Source organism: Dysidea avara, chromosome 4 (assembly GCF_963678975.1).
Source record: "Dysidea avara chromosome 4, odDysAvar1.4, whole genome shotgun sequence".
Classification (NCBI taxonomy): Eukaryota; Metazoa; Porifera; class Demospongiae; order Dictyoceratida; family Dysideidae; genus Dysidea; species Dysidea avara.
In genome coordinates this window covers 33,781,044-33,802,986 of record NC_089275.1, presented here as the reverse complement: position 1 = coordinate 33,802,986, position 21,943 = coordinate 33,781,044, and the positions used below count along the sequence as shown (strand labels likewise).

The window sequence follows — 21,943 nt, the reverse complement described above, 5'->3', positions numbered from 1 at the left end:
ATGTTGATTATGTCATCAGTACCCCTGACAGACGTAAGACTCGTCGCCTTTGTCATGTCAATATGTTGAAACCGTACTGGGAGAAGGCTCCAACACAGAACCAAGACGTTCACCCAACTTTGATGGTAGCTGTTGAGAAGCCAACAGAAAGGGAAGAGTTCCCTCTGGGTAATGACATGACAGGAGATAGCGTCAAGCTGAAGAACTCTGGTGTTTTAGCCAACTTAGAAGTGAAGATGCAGCACCTTACAGCTTCCAAGCAGACTCAACTTTCTTCCCTGCTCTTGGAGTTTGCGGACTTATTTCCAGATGTGCCAAAGCAGACTACCTTAGCAGTTCATGATGTAGATGTTGGAGATGCTAGTCCCATTAAGCAGCACCCGTATCGGGTCAACCCATTGAAGCTAGAAGTGGTGAGACAGGAGATTGAGTACATGTTGGCTAACCATATTATAGAACCAAGCCAGAGTCAATGGAGTTCTCCCTGCGTGCTCATTCCGAAGGGGGACGGAAGTTACAGATTTTGCACTGATTTCTGCAAGGTGAATCTGATCACTAAAGCGGATTCATACCCCATTCCCCGCGTGGAGGACTGCATAGACAAGATTGGTGGTGCCGAGTACGTTAGCAAGTTTGATCTTCTGAAGGGATACTGGCAGGTTCCCTTAACACCTCGCGCAAAGGAAGTAACAGCATTCGTGACTCCTACTAGTTTCTTTCAGTATAAAGTGATGCCTTTCGGGTTAAAGAATGCGCCAGCAACATTTCAGAGAATGATCCACCGAGTTCTTGCCGGCCTAGAAGGATGTGAAGGGTACATTGACGACATCGTTATTTTTAGTGATACCTGGGAGCAGCACCTGCAGCGGATTCAGCAGTTTTTGACACGGCTCAGGCAAGCTCAGCTCACTGTCAATTTAGCCAAGAGTGAGTTTGGTCAGGCATGTGTAACTTACTTAGGCCATGTTGTTGGTAGAGGGGGAATTAAACCCATTCATGCCAAGGTAGAGGCAATAATGAACTTTCCTAGACCCAGTAGCAAGAATCAACTAATGAGTTTCTTGGGCATGGTAGGCTTCTATCGGAAGTTTTGCAAGAACTTTGCAGTTGTGGCTGAACCTCTTACCCGACTCCTTCAGAAGAAACACAGCTTTGTGTGGAAAGATGACCAGCAGCAAGCTTTCTCTAAAATAAAGAGGCTTCTCACCTCAGCCCCAGTACTAGCGATGCCAGACTTCGAGAAGCCATTCATGATACATGTGGATGCAAGTGATTTGGGAATGGGGGCTGTTCTGATGCAAGAGGATGTACACAAGTTAGAACATCCAATCTGTTATTTCTCGAAGAAATTTAATGCCGCTCAGAGAAACTACTCCACTAGCGAAAAAGAGGCATTGGGATTGATATCAGCTCTACAGCAATTTGAGTTCTACATAACACCAGCCCAGTTCCCTATAGACATTTTCACGGATCACAATCCTTTGGTTTTCCTTAATCGCGTAAAGAATCGTAACCAGCGTCTATTGAGGTGGAGTTTAATGCTACAGGAGTACACCCTCAACATACACCATATCTCAGGAAAACACAACGTTGTTGCAGATGCATTATCGCGAGGACTTTGACACTGGTATAATATTGTTGTAATGTGTGAATTTATTGTTTTACTGGTATTTTTAGGCAGTTCATGTAATTTTATTGTATTTAGGCCATTTGTTTTGTTGTACCAACCCTCTTTTCATGGGGGGGTGTGTGATGAGAATAATAATATTTAAGTGCGTGCGCTCCAGAGGGCGATCGGGCGTTATTTAGAGTTGAATCGTTGTCAGTACCGTAACATGACATAAATACATGAAAAGTAAAAATAAATGTCCTAAAGTTCCTACAGTGTGTGACATTCCCAGGGGTTGATTACCCCCTGGTAATCAAAGTTCAAGTTGATTGTTCTTGATCTCATGATGCTACTTCTGTTGGTGCAACATGCTGTATCAGTCTATGGAGAGCACTTGGTTTCTTCTCATTATTCAACACTTGTACACAAGCTCCACAAACTTGATCATCTCTGCTTTTAACTAATTCTATCACTCTGCCCAGCTTTCACCAATATTGAGCTGTATGATCATCCTTCATCACCATAACGTCACCTGTTTTGATTGGTGTAGTGTTCTTCTGCTTGTTATTCTGGCATTGGTAGTGCTCTCTCAATCCTAACAAATAGTCTCTTCTCCACTGTCTTGTAAATTGATTTAGAATTCTAAATTGATTCTTGGCTCTCTTGGTCAAGGATTTGGCAGTACTTGTGACTTCAAAATGACATCCATTGTGAGTGGATATAATTTTCTGGCCATATATTAAGTCTGATGGTATTAAAGGCTGAGAAATCCCTTCCATATCATCATAAATATATGTTAACGGGTAATTATTCAGTGTTTCCTCAATCTCTATCAACAGAATACGCAATTCTTCAAAGCTTAAAGTTGACCTCCCTAGGTTTTTCTTAAGACATCTTTTCACACTGCCTACCAACCTCCCCCAGAACCTCCCCTACCAGGGGGCCTTCTCTAAAATTAAACTCCAGGTTTCTTGACGGTTAACCATGTACTGCTGAACTTCCTGTTATCTAACAACCTTTTTTACCTCCGATGATGCTGACTTGAATATCTTAGCATTATCTGTGATAATGATTGAGGGTAATCTCCTATGACTCGTAAACCTTCTGAAAGCCAAAAGAAATGCAGCACTTGACAAATCAGCTGTGAGCTCCAAATGCACTGCCCTTATGGACGCACATGTAAGAAGACATACATAAACCTTGTAATCTCCATTGGTAGCTCCTGGATCCTTTACATACAGTGGACCAGCAAAATCTATTCCAGTATTGAAGAATGGTGGTGTCTCACTCACACACTCGTCAGGAAGATCTGGTGGTAAAAATGCACGGTAGTTCTTTCATTCACCCTTTAGACATATGACACACTTCCGGGTGACTTGTTTCACTGCTTCTTGGCCCCTAATGATCCAGTAGTTCCTTCGAATTGAATTCAAGGTCTCTCTTATTCCATCATGTAGTACACACTGATGATGATACCTGATCAGCAACATGGAAAACCAATGCTTCGGTGGTAGCAAAATAGGATTGTTAGAGCATGATGGAACTAATGCCTTGCCAAGTCTGCCATGATAACGGATCATTCCTCTGTCATCTAAGAATATGTAGGTGCAGCTGTTTTAAAAAAAACCTTCTTGAGTAGCAAATCATGGTATTCATTCGAAAAAGCTTGTTGCTGGATTGATTGTACCCACAACTCTTCTGCTGACTTCAATTCTGCCACTGTTAAACCTGGAGGTTCAGTTATTTCTGACCCTTTGAATCAAGATACTTGTAAACTTCCTCACTATTGCAGTCACTCTCAAAAGCTTCAGCCTTGATCCAAATCTCTCCAGAACAACTATTTTCACTAGGTTCACAATACCAGCATCTGTATCATTAGTAACTGTCAATGTGTGCATGATAACAGGAGGGTTCCTTACCAGTTCCTCGTTAGCACGCTGTTCTTCAAAGGTGGTAGGTAAGTTAGGCCACTTATCAATAGAATCTCTAAGAAATAATGGCCCATTCCACCACAAATCAGTATTAACAAGATCTGCCGCCGTACATGATCTTGACGGAATATCTGCTGGATTCTCCTTCCCGGGGAAGAATCTCCATAAATCTCTGTCAGTCAACTTACGGATCTCATTTACTCGGTTCTGTACATATGTTTTCCAATGACGGTCATTTCTTATCCAACACAAGGTTGTAAAAGAATCCATCCAACAATAAGACTTGTTAGGTAGTGATAAAGACTTTAACTGCTGTCTTACTGTATCAAAAATCCCTCCCCCAAGCAGCTCTAATCTGGGGATGGTCTGTTTCTTAATTGGTGACACTCGTGCCTTTGACGCTACCAGATTGACATCAACTGTATCTCCTTGAGAGTACTCAATTCTCAAATATATTACAGCTGCATATGCTCTCTCTGAGGCATCACTGAAGCCATGAAGTTGATAGCGAATAGGTGTTTGGTTCTTCAAAAATAAACATTGCGGAATCTGAATGCTGGATAGGAGAGAAAACTCATTACCAAGTTGCTTCCAATGTACCAGTGGATCTCCTTCTAGTTTATCAACCTTATGTGTACACAACTGTTGAAAGAGAACCTTGGCCGACACTGTGAATGGACTGATGAACCCAAATGGGTCATCCCTGATATTCATAGCAGAGATCTCTTGGTGGGAGGTAGTGAATCAACAAACTGGATCAATTCATGAAATTCAAAGCAGAAATTTTCTGTTTGTATGTTCCATCCAAGTCCCAGAATCTTAAATAACTTATCTTTTGGTTGACTGACTGGGCCATTTTCAACCACCACTTCACCTTCTACTCTACCAATCATCTGTTGTAGGGTGTTATCACTAGTTCTCCACTTACAAAAGTTAAAACCTCCTTTCTTCATGATTTCCTTAGATTGCTGATATAAGTGGTACCCCTTCTTGACATCAGGCGCTCCTCCTGGAAAATCATCAACATACAATGTATTTGCCAACAGTCCAATTACCTCAGAATCACTGTTCTTCTGTTGAGAAAGATGGTGCTAAATAACTCCTTGTAGGATAGCTGGGCTGACCAAACACTAATCTACAGAATCGGTACTGAACAATCTCTGGTTCCACTGCCTGTACTCCATTAAACCAAAGTAGTCTTAGCATATTTCGGTCTTCAACATTACTCATGATCTGGTGAAACACCTTCTCTATATCAGCTGTAATTCCAATTTGGTAAGTACGAAATCTCAATAGAACATCAACTATCAGAGGAGTTAAATTTGGACCCTTTTCCAAACAATCATTTATGGAGTGATGCTGTTTCTCTGACTTAGCGGAACCGTCAAACACTATTCTCAGTTTAGTGGTATCCTTATCCTCCCATACAACACCATGGTGAGGAAGAAAATAAGCATTAATAGAGCTTAACTCCAACTGTGGTACAGGTTCAATTATGCCAGTCTGTAATTTGGTTTGGAAGATCTTATCATACTCCATCAACAAAGAGTTTTTCTCTTGTAATCGAGCCTTCAGCTTTCTTATCCTGGTCATGCACAAATTGTAATTCATAGATTCGGGTCTGGTTGACTTCCACGGTAATCCCACCTTGTAACATCCTTGTAAGAAGTCATACTTAATTTGTATTGGAAATGGTTCCTCTGTCATGTCTGATACAGGATACCCCACAATCCCAATAGATCAGTATGCCAAAATCTTCTCAACTCCTATTCCAGTCCCGAGCTATCTGAAAGTTTGTCGACTTCAGAGGAGCCTTCCGTTATTACAGCTAGGTGAGCATGTGAGTTGTTGTCATCAAGTTTACTACCTGTCGCTGGTCCTGATATTAACCATCCCAACTTAATAATTACAGCTACTAGTCCACCAGATCCTCGAATTATCTCATCACGAACAATTATGAATCTCCCAGTATTGATCAGAGCCAATAAGCACATCAATCGTGCCATTATCAAATCTGGAAGATCCATTCAGAGGAGGCAGATCCACCAATTCTAGTTCTTGGAACTCTGGGTGCTGACCAAGTATAACAACTCTATTCAAGAGAGAACAAATGCTAGGGAAACAAAGAGCAGTAAATTCCATTCCTTGTTGGCACTTTCCTAGCAGTGTCACATGAACCAAGTCACATTGTTGTCTACTAAAAGACTAACTGCCAAGCACATTCAAACTCACAGATTCCTTCCTTACTGCATTGAGACCCAGTCTGTTCTTCAACTTCAGAGTGATGTAGGATCTCTGACTGCCACTATCCAGTAAAGCTCGGACTGGGACCAACTCACCATTGTTACTCACTGCTGAACTACTAGCAGTCTGAAGCAATACAGCTCTCCGATTATATGCTGCTGTTTGTGTAGTAGTCATGTCTCCATTATTATTTACAGGTTCTGTGTGTGAATCAGGCACTCTTGGTTCACAAATGGATTAATGGTATTGGCGACCACATTTACAATATCTCTTTGCACTATGACATTGACTGGCATGGTGGCCAACAGCAAGGCATGCAAAACAGCGACCACCCCATTTCAGAATATCTCTGTGCTTGTACATCTGCCACAACTTCACAGGAGGCTAAAAATGATGCATGATCTTTCACTAGAACCTTGATCTCTGATGACAAATGATGAGGTAGTACCTTGGTAATGTTTCCCAGTTCCAGGTTGCAACTCAGACCTGCCCTCATTAACTCGAACTGTGTCACTAAGTTCACGTGCATCTACTTCACACTTGATGGCTTGAAGTACCTCGTCCACCTTCCATACATCTCCAGTAGTGACCCGTGCAATTTGTAGGCGGACTTCACTAGGCAGCTTGGTCATGAACACAGGGATGAGAAACTACCATATTCCTCTGCCATCACATCCAAGTCCTCTAAAGCTCAAATATTAGCATAGATCTTGTCATAAATCAGTCGAAGGTGTGATGCCTTCTCTCCCAAACATTTGGGTATCTGTAGCAACTTATCCATGTGAGCTGCAATAATGGTCTGTGGGTTGCCAAAATGGTCCTTCAAGATCTCCTTGGCTGCTGAGTAATTCTTCTCTGACAAGAGTAAACCTTGTATACTGCAAGCAGCTGTCCCTTCCAGTAGCGATTTAAGGTAAATGGATTTGTCTATCACTGACAATCCAGGGTTACCGTTGACGGCACTCTCAAAGCTGTCCCAAAATGTTTGAATTTAGTAATGTCTCCGTTGAATCTCATCAAAGTAAGTTTTGACAGCTTTGGTTTAACAACGTAGGCAGCACCTTCCCTTTCTCCCTTATCAGTTACTACAATGGGAGATGTAGACTCGTGCTTATTCTCACTATCAGTTACTACAGTGGGAGATGTAGACTTGTGGTTACTTTCGCTACCGTCAGGTGCACCCGTCTTATTAATGCGCGCTACCGACTCACATGTCTCTGTTGACTCACGTGTCTTCTTCGATCCAGTCACACCTTTTGTTGATTTAGCTCCACTTATGTCTACGTTCGGTACAACACTACTAATCTCTAACCTCAGTTGGGTAATTTTGTCGGCAAGGTGCTCAGCCTCTAGAATCTCCCCTTCTATTTCCTTCATTGGACACATGGCTAAGATCATGATGACTCATGTAGGGTCTGTAGTAGAGCACATTTCTCCTTCAATGTCTTTGAAATCAATTCTAATCTACTCAAAGCATCTTCTATCAGTTCCTTGTCTAATAACGACTTCGCCTCCCTTGTGTACTTGGTTACGACACCCCTCTGTCCTCCCCACCTGGCCCTTAATCGATCTAAGTCTCTAGACATCTCTTCGAGTTTTCCTTCAGGTTGAATCACTTTCCTCTCATACGTTCTCGGGCCTCACGTTGGGTGCCATGTTACAAACGTGTGAGGTTAGGAAAACTAAATTATCACGTAAAATAGTTGTACAATGACATCACACACAATTAATGATGTAAATAAATGAAAAGTAAAAATAAATGTCCTAAAGTTCCTACAGTGTGTGACACTTATAAAGCAATTGCTGTGAACTTGTGCACATACGTACCTTAAGTCAAAGCTGCTAATCAGACAACTGGGCTAGGGCTCAAATTATCACTGTTTATATAGGGTTGGGTTTGTGGTCACCACAAAACACAACTTGCTTGGATATCTGACAACACAAGAGCCAAGTCCTGTAAAACAACAAGCAGGCATTTTTGCCTGGTCTCAAGTGACTTACATTGACTACATCCGACTGCTAGTATGTAAACTGCTATGACCAGATTGCCTGCAAAACTAACGATGTCATTAATACATACAATTCACAAAACATCTGGGTACTAGGAAAACATTAATACTATAAGCACAACACGTAAACTGACCTGGGTATTAGTTTGTTACTATCATATGAGATAGTACAATAGAAATCCACAACACCCTTTGACGTCACAATTGAGCACTACAAAAAGAACACACAATACAATTCCTCAAGCTCTATATGTAAACTGATACGAAATTCACAATACTAATAAGGGTCCTACCTAGTCCTGAGTTAAGTATCACAACCACATTCACTGTTAGTGGGTGAATCATTATGACTATATTGCCTATAAAAACAGATAGATGGGCATTAAATGCAATGCACTTAAAATGAATCATGCGATCAGTAGAGAAGATTGACCATGTTTTTGAATTAAAGCTTGTATATAGCTAGCTACTTAATCGCTGTTTCTGTTAGCTGATGGATCAAAAACAGAGTGATAGCTACTGCAACAATAAAGGTACAACCAACAAGCACTACCAAGGGTTTAAAGGAAGTGGTAACAATGGGAATCAGGGAGTAGTTGTTGTCAGTGGTTAATAATACTTGGTCTATCGCTAGCCTTTGTGACTAAGCTAGTATATGTGCGATTTCATACTTACATAACTTTTTTTTTAAAGGAGCAAATAAACAGTCTCTAAGAAAGTTTACCTATTAGTTCTTTAATAGGAAGTCCATTTAAAGTATTGTAAAAGCATATTAAACAGGCTTGAAACACTGATGGGCATTTCTGGAATTTTCCGTTTATGATAGCCAATGTACCTACAACATTACAGTCTAACTCCCATAATCGAATTGGCATAGGTGTGCTTATAAAAAAAATGGAGTACCTGTTGGTCTATGGGTGATTAGCCTGTATATGCTTTGCAGAGCATGCATAACAAATCAATGATCGAAAGCGAGATTTGCAATACTTGAGGTCTATCTGCTAGCCATTTTAGAGACTTACTAGCAGGTTTCTTCATGGTTTTTAAAGACCTCATTATCTGCCAACGATTAAAGCATACTATGCATAGCATTTTCTAACTGATGTTAGTAAACGATACATACTTATGATTTCCCATATTAGACCAGCATCACTGGTCTCCCCTTTTGTGAAGCAGTATTATTTTAAGTGAAGGAAAGCAAGCACCACACTATTCAGCCTGGTCTGTAAAATTATATAAAGCCACAGGTATTGAAACACTTATAAATAATTGACTCAAATTTCACATTTAACACACAACATGGATTCAGTTCAGAGATAGATCAGACACATAACATGGCACTTGCTACACCAAAATCACGGACAACAACACTTCAGTGTAGTGCCATACCATATAAAATGATTGCTGTCACTGTGAGGCATCATCTTCAGTTTGCTCTCACTACTGCCATCCAAGCTGAGTAAAGTTGCTAGGATATTGTACTATCTCAATACCATCCATGCGTGTTAGTTAGGTGGTCTGTTTCCCTTGGTCTGCATTGTGACATACGTGGCACAAACCCATTTCTATGCCACATATTATCTCCATTAATTTTATTTCTGTGTTTGAATATTAATACTAAGTCAAAACCTCATCCAAAAAAAGAAAAAATTCACCCTACCTGATGGGTACATCTGTAACAAATTTGGTGCCAAACGGATCTACATGAGGGATCACAGAGCAACTATGCATGAAAATCACGTTTTCTTTCTTCTTGTCAATAATTATATACTTACGGTGTGGTGTGCTGACTTTTTGGGCTGCATGACACACTACCATGTGTCTTGATATGTTAATATGGTGTTTGGTTGATTGAATATTATTATGTATTCTACAGATTAAGTCAATGAACAAACTGCTAAGGCTATACAGTACTGCATGAAGGATGATGGTGAAGATAAACCCACTCATAAACCATCATTAGCAATGGCATGTATACACCCAGATAAGGATCACGTTCCATTATTTTCACATTACAAAAAAATAAACACGACATAAATATCCATTTTTTCATTCAATAAATTGATTTATTTTTTGATTTATATCTTTGATATAAAAAATAAGTAAATTTAATTTTAAATAAAATTCTGCAATTTGAAGATTTTTACTAAATGTCGGCATTTTTTAAAGGCACTATTTAGGTTTTTTTACATAGTTTGAATATGAATTTGGGGAGGTGGCATTTAAACAATGTGTATAGTGATGGTGAGAATAAATATTCTTGTTATAGGAGAACATCTGATATTCCTTCGAGGCATTTAAAAACTATGAGAGAGGGGCGTTTAGGAGTTTATTTTACTTATATTGGCAGCAGGGTTATTTTAACACCTCAAAAAGATTTTTGTATAGGAAGTGATGATGGGAATGTTAATGGATGAGTATATTCCCATAATGGATTCAGTGGCTTAGACCACTGACTGCTTTATATTTGTTGTGAAAAATTGCACAAAAATTGAGAAACTTTGCCTTACGCATGCATAGGGGATAAATGGTTTGTAGGAGACAAAGAAGTAGAAATAATGTACGTGTGTTGTGCAGCCAAGAAGCCAGCATGCAACACTGCGAGTATATTGACAGGAAAAAAGCATGATTTTCGCACCTCCGTAGCTCCATGATGCCTTTATGAAACAAGACGATTTTTGCTGTGGACATGCCTGCCAACTTCAGTACTCTACATACCAAATTTCACTTCAAGCATTCCCGGGATATGTGACTTCAAAAATTGGCTTAGTTTCTTCATTTTTCTTATTTTCTTCCTCTTTTCGCACATTACAAAAACTGCCATAAAAGGTGATGCCATATCCGATTGTCTTGAAGTTTGGCACACAAATGGGGGGTATAAAAGCACATCTTGGTACCAAGTTTAGCTGGAACCAAACTGAATAAGTAGTCGAGGAGTTATTAGCAATTATTCACAAAAAATAACAACAATATGTTGTCATGCTTACAGGGTAAACCACTTATGGGAAGAAGCTGAAGATCGGTGCATGGATAGGTTAACTATTGAACCTCAAACCTGTTGTGGTTTGAAAGAAATCCAGCTAAAGACCACAAAGATACAACAAAAATACCAACAGTGTGTAGCAATTACGTGATCGAGATTAGCTAACAAAAAATGATTATTTGCCACGCCCACCAGAATAACTGCTTGGAGTAATGCTTTGAAAATCGTTGTATAGATGAAGTAATCATCTTAGAAAGGCTCTTCAATGGTGTAGAAGAATCAGACTTAAAGCCACGGAGTTATATCACGAAATCCAACTCGGTATAGCAAGTGTGAGATCAAGATACTCTAATAGAGCAGTCACTGTAATAAACCAGTCAACTATAAAAGTAAATTACTCTATTAAAGCATTCACCTATGTCTTTTCGAGAATGTAAAACTGATATAAGCCACTCAGTATGGAGCTGAACTACAAAAAAATCACCCTGTAGAAAGATCAACTAGAAATAAGTCACCCTGTAGAACGATCATCTACATGATCATCCTGTAGAGAGATCAGCTGAAAACAAGTCACCCTGTGGAAAAACAAACAGAGATCAGTTAGAACACATCACCCTTTAGAAAGATAAGCCAGGAACAAGTCACCCAGCAGAGAGTTCAGTAGAAACAAATCACACAGACTGTCAGTAGAGAGGTCAGCTGGAAATCACCTTGTAGAGAGATTATCCAGAAACAAACCACTCTTTAGAGAGATCAGCTAGAAACAAATCACCCTTTAGAGAGATCAGCTAGAATGCAAATCACCTTGTAGAAAGATCATCTAGAAACAATTCACCTTACAGAGAGTTCAGCTACATTTCAAGTCAGCCTATAGAGAATTCAGTAGAAACAAGTTGTCCTATAGAGAGATCAGCTAGAAACAAGTCACTATGTATAGAGAGTTCATGCAGCTATATAAGCAAGACACCATGAGGAGAGAAATCAGCTAGAACAAATCATCCTGTACAATGTTCAGCTAGAAAAAAATCACCCTGTAGAGAGATCAGCTAGAAAAAAGTCACCCTGTAGAGAGATCAGCTAAAAACAAGTTACCCGGTAGAGAGCTAAGCTGGAAACAATTAAGTCACTCTGTAGAGAGATCACCAAGCCACCCTATAGAAAGTTCAACTACATTTTATGTTTCAGCTAGAAATAAGCCACCCTGTGGAGAGTTCAGATAGAAACAAATCTCTCAGTATAGAGATCAGCTAGAAGCAAGTTATCCTGCAAAGAGTTCAACTGCATTTGAAGTCACCCAGTAGAAGGATCAGCTAGAAACAAGCAATCCTGTAAAGAAATCAGCTACATTTCAAATCACCCTGTAGAAAGATCAGCTCAAAACAAATCACCCGGTAGAGAGATCTGATAGAAGCAAGTCACCCTGTAGAGAGTACAGCCAGAAAGAAGTCACCCTGTATAGAGAAATCATCCAGAAACAAGTCACCATGTAGAGATCAGCTAGCTAGAAATAAGTCACCCTGTAGTGAGATCAGCTACACGTATATGTGACCGGATCTGCAAAAACCTGACACAATCGCGCAAGCCTGCTGTACAAATCGATTTTTCTGTTGCTGCTACTTTGTACAGCTGTAACTCCGAAACTTATTGACATATGAGGCTGAAACTTTGTCATAGGGTACGCTTGTCTAAGTAGATTATAAATATTTAATAATCAGGATTTTGTAAAATGCACGATAGTGTCAGGTTTTTGCAGATCTGGTCACTTATTTCAAATCATCCTGTAGAAAGATCAGCTTTAAGAAATCACCCCATAGAAAGATCAGTTAGAAATAAGTCATCCTGTAGAGATCAGATAGAATCAAGTCACCCTGTAAAGAGTTCAGCTAAAAACAAGTCACCCTGTAGAAAAGTCAGCTAGAAACAGATCACGCTGTAGAGGGATCAGCTGGAAACAAGGCACCTTGTGGAGAGATCAGCTTGATTAAATCACCCTGTAAAGATTCCAACTACATTTCAGGTCATCCTTTGGAGAGTTCAGCTACAAATAAATCTCTTGGTAGGCTGATCAGCAAATCACCCTGTACAGCATTCAGTTAGAAATAAATCCTATAGGAAGATCAGCTAGAAACAAATCACTCTATAGAGAGATCATCTTGAAACAAAGTCAGAGTTCAGTAAAAAGAAATCACCCTGTTGAGAAATCAGCTGCCACTCACCCTGTAGAGAGATCAGCTAGCTAGAAACAAGTCACCCTGTAGTGAGATCAGCTAGATTTTAAATCATCTTGTAGAAAAACCAACTTGAAACAAATCACCCCACGGAAAGATCAGTTAGAAACAAGTCACCATGTAGAGAGATTGGGTAGAATCAAGTCACCCTGTAGAGAGTTCAGCTAGAAATAAGTCACCCTGTAGAAAGATCAGCTAGAGACAATCCACCCTGTAGAGAAATTGGTTAGAAACAAGTCATCCTGTAGAAAGACCAATAGAGAAATTGGCTAAAAAAATCTTTCTGTAGAGAGATCAGCTGGAACAAGTGACCCTGTAGAGAGATCAGCTAGAGACAATTTATATCCTGTGGAGAGATCAGCTAGAAACAAGTTACCCTGTAGAGAGATCGGCTAGATGAGTCATCCTGTAGAAAAATCAGCTAGAACCAAGTCACCATGTAAAGAGTTCAGATCTCCCTGTTAGATCAGCTAGAAACAAGTCATTCTGTATTGAGTTCAGTTACAAATGAGCCACCCTGTAGAGGGATCAGCTACGAAACAATCACAATGTAGAAAGATCAGCTAGAAAAAAAGAGTTTAGCTGCAACCAATTCAGCCTGTAGAGAGTTCAGCTGCAAACAAGTCACCCTGCAGAGACATCAGCTAGAAAAAAAGTGACCCTGTAGAGAGATCAGCTAGAAATAATAAGTTATCCTGTAGAAAAATTAGCTAGAACTAAGTCACCATGTAAAGAGTTCAGCTACAAACAAATCTCCCTGTTAGATCAACTAGAAAAAAGTCATCCTGTATTGAGTTTAGTTACAAACAAGCCACCCTGTAGAGAGATCAGCTAGAAAAAGAGAGTTCAGCTGCAAATAAATCACACTATAGAGATATATATCAGCCACGACATTAGCTAGAAATATGTCATCCTGTAGAAAGATCAGCTAGAACCAAGGCACCATGTAGAGAGTTCAGCTACAAACAAGTCACTCTGTAGATAGAAACAAGTCACCCTCTACAGAGTTCAACTGCATTCAAGTCAACCTGAGTTAAAAACAAATAAACCTGTAGAGAGATCAGCTACAAATAAATCACACTGTAGAGAGATTAGCTAGAAAAAATGTAAAGAATGTAGCTGCAAACAAGTCACCCTGTAGAGAGATAAGCTACAAATAAGTCACCCTGTAGAGAGGTCAGCTAATAAACAAATCACCTTGTAGAGAGTTCAGCTACAAACTAGTCACCCTGTAGAGAGATCTGCTAGAAACCATTTACCCATAGAGAGTTCAGGTTCACACAAATCACCCTGTAGAGAGTTCAGCTTCAAACAAGTCATCCGGTAGAGAAATCAGCTAGAAATAAGTCACCATATAGAGAGTTCAGCTACAAACAAGTCATCCTGTAGAGAAATCAGCTAGAAATAAGTCACCATATAGAGAGTTCAGCTACAAACAAATCATCCTGTAGAGAGTTCAGCTACATTTTATGTTATCATGTAGAGAGTTCAGCTACATTTTATGTCACCACATAGAGTTTATTTCAAGTCACCCAGTGGAGATCAGCTACATACAAGTTATCCTGTAAAAGAAATGGCACATAATAAATTCAAAATTTGTATAATTACTGATGAAATCAAAAATACTCTAGTTAATATAACAAGTCTGCTTTGAATGTCTTTTTTCTTTCGCTGTGGTAAAGAAAAAACACAGGTTAAAACAATCCCAAAGCTGGCCATACACTTTGGTGTATACAAATACAAAAAGAAAAATGATTTCTAATCCAAAACAGCCTAGCTGTAAAAAAGTGCGGCCCCCAACAAGGCCATGGTGAAAAAGATGTGAAATCCAAGGTGGCAGCCAAGAAATGGCTATCATGATAGGTTAATGCAAAAAGGCCATGGTGAAAAAAGTTATGAAATCCAAGGTAGCACCCAAGAAATGGCTGTGATGTTAGGTTAATGGTAAAAATTTTAATAACAACAATTCAGGTGAATTTGGTGCCACCACCTTGGATTTCACATCTTTTTCACCATGGCCTTTTTGGGGCCACACCTTTTTTTACAGCTTGGCTGTTTTGGATTATATAAGAGAATATAGAAAAATGTGTAAACATGTGAGATTTTTGCTGATGTGAAAACAAATGTATGGTAGTAGTCTGTCAAATAGTTTTATCAATACAGACCGTATGGTGAAATCAACAACACCTCTAACAGCACCATATTCAGAAGTAGCTCTACAGAAAAGTACAGACGAGCACGCATTGCTGGAAAGTGGTAAGTTGGTACCAGATATGATTGGCTAGTCATAATTTGTGTCTTGGAGTATATGTATAAGAGCCAGAAATGGCTGATCTGAATAAGATTGTGATTCCAAATATTGATACAAAATGGAAAAATGTTACATTTACTTTACGTTTTAAGATGCCAACAGTAAATGCTATAAAAGCTAAGTATAATGGAGATCCAAAGAATTGTTGCCAGGAACTCCTAATTGAATGGTTGTGTACACATGGTATCCACCCAAAAACTACAAGGGAAGTCACTTACATCTGCAAATATACTATTGGACCTAATTCAGTCATACTGCATGTATAGACTGAATCAGAAATTAAATGTCCGCTAGTGTATCTGCAGGTGTAGGCAACCTTCCTTGTTTCCCTACTTTAGCAGCAAACTTAAATCATGGTATCAGTACAGTACCACAAAACTCTTCTTTTGAGAGACTGTTTGGCACTTATTGTAGTCATTGTCAGTAACTACTATACAGTATGTGCAGATTGCTGTTGAAGACTTGATATTTACTAAAAATGATGCTCATGATCTCCAACATTTCATAGCGTAGCTTCTGTATTGCACACCCGCAATGTTTAATCATCTCCTAATGAAGTTTTAATTATTTTTTTCTGTGTGCTGCACACTAACTGTATACAGAGACCATAGATGGTCCACCCAATGGCCAGAGCCAGTCCTACATGTTTCAAGAAATCATCAAAAATCTTTGATCTCCTTTGCTACTACAAGGTAAATTCTCTGTTTCCCATCCACCGCCCATGTCTGTTTACTATCAGTACTATTCTATCATTTTCATGCATACTGTAAAGGTTCAGTAAAAATGTAATGTATTGCCCAACAATAAATTGAGGTTAACATGAAAGGTAAGCTAGGACATCAATAGAAATGCGCATGCTCGGGAACAGGCTACGGTAACTGGACAAACTAGTTCAATGGGTTCATTAACTCACGTGAATCATGCCTTGCTTGAAGAACGCCACGAGGAAAAGCTTTATCTACTTGCCAAGGTGATATCGACGCTGCTATAGAGACCTTGTACTGCTAAAACCACTACTCCCAAAACAAGACAGGGGGTGGCGAGTTATATACCATCTCTCCGCCCCTGCACCACACAATATAAATGATTATATAGACCCCAACATTTATTCCTTAACTTACTGCACTATAGATGATGCATACAATATTATTAACAAACTTGGTCCCAATGCACTTCTTAGCAAAATTGATCTTAAGGACGCTTTTAGCTTAATTCCAGTATGCCCAGAGAATTGGAATCTCTTGGATATTCAGTGGCGCCAGTATTTTTATGTAGATATTTGCCTACCATTTGGCCTGCGTTCAGCTCCTTTCCTGTTCAACCATCTTTCTGATGTAATCCATTGGATATTGTAACACAATTACGGAGTAGCACACTTGCTACACTACTTGGATGATTTCTTTACTGCCAGGCCTAGCAATGACTGCATGAACAACCTTACAGCAATGGTTTCCTTTTGTAACAAGATTAATGTACCAGTGAAATCATCCAAGGTAGAAGGCCCAAGTTTCTTGGGCATTTTGCTTAACACTACCACCATGGAAGCAAGTATAACACAAGAAAGAAAGCAGGCCTTGCTCTCCAAGCTATCTCATCTTAGATACTACCATAATTACTTGATCTCCTTAATTGGAAAGGTTTCATTCTGTTGTAAAGTCTTACCAGCTGGCCGCATTTTCTTATGCAGGCTCATAGACCTGAGCACAACAGTATTGAAGCTTCACTACCATCTACCCTTGACCGTTAAAGTGAAATTAGATCTCCAATGATGGCTAGACTTCTTGCCACAGTGGTCAGGAAAGAGCCTCATTCTGCAAACTAACTGGCTCCACAGCAAATCAATGCAGGTCTATACATATGCATCTGGCACCCAGGGATGGGGTGCTTACTGGTCAGGCAGGTAGCTGCAACGCAATTGGTCTCCTACACAGCAAACTATGAATATAACCTGGAAAGAGCTGTTTGCAATACTCATGGTAGTCCACACCTGGGGTATTTATTGGACCAAACAAAAAATTATTTTCTATTGTGACAACCAGGCAGTAGTGGATATATGAGAAAAGGGCACAACCCACAACCCCTACATTATGGCTCTGGTGTGCTTACTATACTTTAGAGCAGTCCTATATAATATTAATGTATGTGTTATGCATATACCAGGTGTTCTTAATGATGTAGCTGATGCTCTGTCCTGCTTTCAGATGATCAAGTTCTACCACCTCATCCCACTGGCAAAGCAAGCTCTGGACTCAATCCCTGCTTGGCCTCCACAATCATTCATCAACACCTCCTGCAATGCTGTTATCATGAAGTCGCTGCCTCAACCAGACTCTCATACCAATTAGGCAGAGCAATTTTCCAACGCTTCTGTATCCAATATGCTGTTCCTCCATTGCCAGCATCGTCACTAACCCTCCAATACTTCTGTGCCAGTGTATCTCAACATGTGTCTCACAAAACCCTGAAGGTCTACCTGTGTGGTATCCGTCTATGGCACATAAAAGAAGGTTTTGAGGACCCGACATCAGACCCACTGTTACAACTAGTTTGCAGGGACATATGCCACATACAAGGTGACAGATGCTGCATCCTCCTCCTATCACAGTTAACCTCTTACAAACACTGAAACGTGAACTGCGGCAGTCACACTACTCCCTGGCTGAGCAAAGAATGCTGTGGTCTGCTTTTACACTTGCCTTTTATGGTTTCCTGCATGCCAGTGAATGCCTCAATCTGAGACATCAATCGTACTGACAGAATCTCCATCAACATAAGGCAATCAAAGACTGACCCTTTCTGTAAAGGTCATGAAATCCTCATATATCCTACCAAAACTTCCACCTGCCTAGTACAAGCTTTTCTGTCCTATGTTCCATTGGCCAACAAACCACCGCAGAAGGCCCACTTTTCAGCGCAGGAAGGTTTTCCCCATTAACACAAGCTTCCTTAAACAAAGCCCTCCGCAATTTGATAAAGGCAGCTGGGCTAGACCAATCCCAGTATGTCTCTCACAGTTTCAGGATTGGTTCCACTACAACTGCTACTGCTGCCAGAATACCAGCCTGGATGATCAAAAGCCTAAGACACTGAACTAGTATGCCTACCTATCCTACATCCACCGCTTCCCACTGTTAACTCCTGCAATTGCTGATCTAATGTCCAGAACAGATGCTACAAGCCAACCACCTTGGGATTCCGATCAGCATGCACAACCTACGAGTTGACTTAGAACAATGCAAGTATTATTTTTTTTGTTGCTGTTCCTTTACCTATATCACAACTATAACATGTATGTCATTGATCATCATTGCACTAACCAATCATTTTGTACAAAAAGTATTGGGTATACTGGTATGTATACATGTATACTATATATATATATATATATAAGTATATGCCATGTTATATGTGTCAATTCATATATGTGCGTTATACAATGCATGCGTAGTTACATACTGACATAAACACTTCAGTGTGCAGACCTGTGACAGAGGCAACCACAACTAAATTGCAACCAACGATCACAAAACTAAATAAATCTGGGGAAAAATTGGGTGCAATGTGTTGCTTACAAAGGCATAAAATTAAACTAAATAACTTTGGTACCTACTTGCACGGTGCTATGGTCTATGCTACTATAGCCAAGATGGCTAAACTAGGAATGTCATATTGCATTGGTGTCACGCTTGTTGGCATGTAGCCTCCAAATCACCAAAAGTGCTACTGCGTGGCTGCTTGATATAACCTTGCATGACTGCTTTCCTTCCCCACATAGCTGTTGTATGCATGAGGGTTTCCCCACTGCTGCTGCCATTGCTGTGCCACCGCTGCCATTGCTGTGCCACTGCTGCCATTGCTGTGCCACTGCTGCCATTGCTTGTTTGATTTTTCTACTTACCCCGCATTGCTATTGTACACATGTGGGCTCCCACCATTGCTTCCACTGCCACTACCATTGCTTGCATGAGCAAATCATCCTGTAGAAAGATCAGCTAGACGAAGTTACCTTGTAGAGAGTTCAGTTACAATGAAACCAACATGTAGAGAATTCAGCTACAAACTAGTGACCCTGTAGAGACATCAGGTAGAAGAAGTTACCTTGTAGAAAATTCAGCTACAAAGAAACCATTCTGTAAAGAGCTCAGCTGCATACAAATCACCTATACAGAATTCAGCTACAAACAAATCACTCTGTAGACAGATCAGCTAGAAGAAGTCACCTTGTAGAGAGTTCAGCTACAAAGAAACCACCATGTAGAGAGTTCAGCTGCAAACAAGCCACCCTGTAAAAGATTGAGCTACAAACAAATCACCCTGTAGAAAGATCAGCTAGAAGAAGTCACGTTGTAGAGAGTTCAGCTGCAAAGAAACCACCATGTAGAGAGTTCAGCTACAAACAAATCACCCTGTAGAGAGATCACTAGAAGAAATTACCTTGTAGATAGTTCAGCTACAAACAATCCACCCTGTACAGAGTTCAGTTAGAAGAAGTTACCTTGTAGAAAGATCAGTTAGAAGAAGTCACCTTGTAGAGAGTTCAACCACAATGAAACCACCATGTAGAGAGTTCAGCTACAAACTAGTGACCTTGTAGAGACATCAGCTAGAAGAAGTTACCTTGTAGAGAGTTCGGTTACAAATAATTCACCCTGTTCAGGGATCAGTTAGAAGAAGTTTTCTTGTAGAGAGTTCAGCTACAAACAAATCACCCTGTAGAAAGATCAGCTAGAAGAAATTACCTTGTAGAGAGTTCAGTTACAAAGAAACCACCATGTAGAGAATTCAGTTACAAACTAGTGACCCTGTAGAGACATCAGGTAGAAGAAGTTACCTTGCAGAAAATTCAGCTACAAAGAAACCATTCTGTAAAGAGCTCAGCTGCAAACAAATCACCTATACAGAATTCAGCTACAAACAAATCACTCTGTAGAGAGATCAGCTAGAAGAAGTTACCTTGTAGATATTTCAGCTACAAATAAATCACCCTGTAGAAAGATCAGCTAGAAGAAGTCACCTTGTAGAGAGTTCAGCTACAAAGAAACCACCGTGTAGAGAGTTCAGCTGCAAACAAACCACCCTGTAAAAATTTGAGCTACAAACAAATCACCATGTAGAAAGATCAGCTAGAAGAAGTCAAGTTGTAGAGAGTTCAACTACAAAGAAACCACCATGTAGAGAGTTCAGCTACAAATAAATCGCCATGTAGAGAGATCATATAGAAAAGTTAACTTGTAGAGAGTTTAGCTACAAAGAAACCATTCTGTAAAGAGCTCAGCTGCAAACAAATCACCTGTACAGAATTCAGCTACAAACAAATCACCCTGTAAAGAGATCAACTAGAAGAAATTACCTTGTAGATAGTTCAGCTACAAATAATTCACCCTGTACAGAGCTCAGTTAGAAGAAGTTTCCTTGTAGAAAGTTCAGCTATATACAAGCAAATCATTCTGTAGAAAGATCAGCTAGAAGAAGTCACCTTGTAGAGAGTTCAGCTACAAAGAAACCACCATGTAGAGAGCTCAGCTGCAAACAAATCACCCTGTAGAGAGATCAGCTAGAAGAAGCTACCTTGTAGATCGTTCAGCTACAAACAATTCACCCTGTAGAGAGAGCAGCTAGAAGAAGTCACCTTGTAGAGTGTTCAGTTACAAAGAAACCACCATGGAGAGTTCTGTAATAAATATATGTATTATACTATAATTTGTACATTATTTTACTGATAAAATTAGAGATATTTAAAGTATTTAAAATCTGCTTCATCTTTTCTTCTTCCTGTGGTAAAGAAAAAAAGTTAGGTTAAAAAAATCCCAAAGCCGGCAATAGGTTATACAACTACAAAAAGAAGTGAAATCTAATCCAAAACAGCCAAGCTGTAAAAAAAAGAGTGCGGCCCTCAAAAAGGCTATGGTGAAAAAAGATGTAAAATCCAAGGTGGCGGCCAAGAAATGGCTGTGATGGTAGGTTAATGGAAAAAATTTTAATAACAATTCAGGTGAATTTTGTGCCACATGGATTTTTGGATTAGATAATATTGACTTATCACACAAATACACACTTTCTAGAACCCAGGTTAATTGCTTATTTTAGAAAGAGAAGGTACGTAGTTATAGTAATGCTATAATTGAAAACACAAGACAAGCACATAGGTATGTACTTATTGGCTTTTCTATGCCTGTCGCTATATAACTATATAGTAGCTATTGCAAATGTTGCTGGCTTTAAACATGTTATGTATATACTGTAACTACATACTCATTGCTTTTTTGTTGACAGTAAATTATCATGTAGAAACTCTAATAGTGTTACACGTATGTACTGTACCTGCATTGCCACCTAATACCAGTAATGGCTGCTAGGGATCAGTCCATTTAGCTTTTTTTCCACCTATTTTTCTTTCCAGCATTTTCCTAGGTATTATGCTTCTTATTTTCTATCAATTTTGCTTAACATTGATCTGAGATAACAATCTGCATAGCTATAATTTGGCTGTTCTATTACTAGCAGTGTCTCAATCATCCTTTGCTCTTGTTGCTGCTTAATGCTGATATGTTATTATGCATTACTGTTATACTGTTGCATTACAGCGTGTTTACACTACAGGTCGCTCTAGATGAGATCGCTTCAGTTC

General features: G+C 39.6%; 1 protein-coding gene across 2 annotated transcripts in view; it reads left to right on the top strand.

Annotated features, from left to right (window-relative positions):
* LOC136254763 (uncharacterized) overlaps positions 1–21,943 on the top strand; it is a 106,315-nt gene that overhangs the window by 71,369 nt on the left and 13,003 nt on the right. For both annotated transcript variants that reach the window (XM_066047501.1, XM_066047500.1), the window contains one exon: positions 15,168–15,260. In XM_066047501.1, coding sequence (XP_065903573.1) covers positions 15,168–15,260 — 93 coding nt within the window. The remainder of the gene's footprint in view (positions 1–15,167; positions 15,261–21,943) is intronic.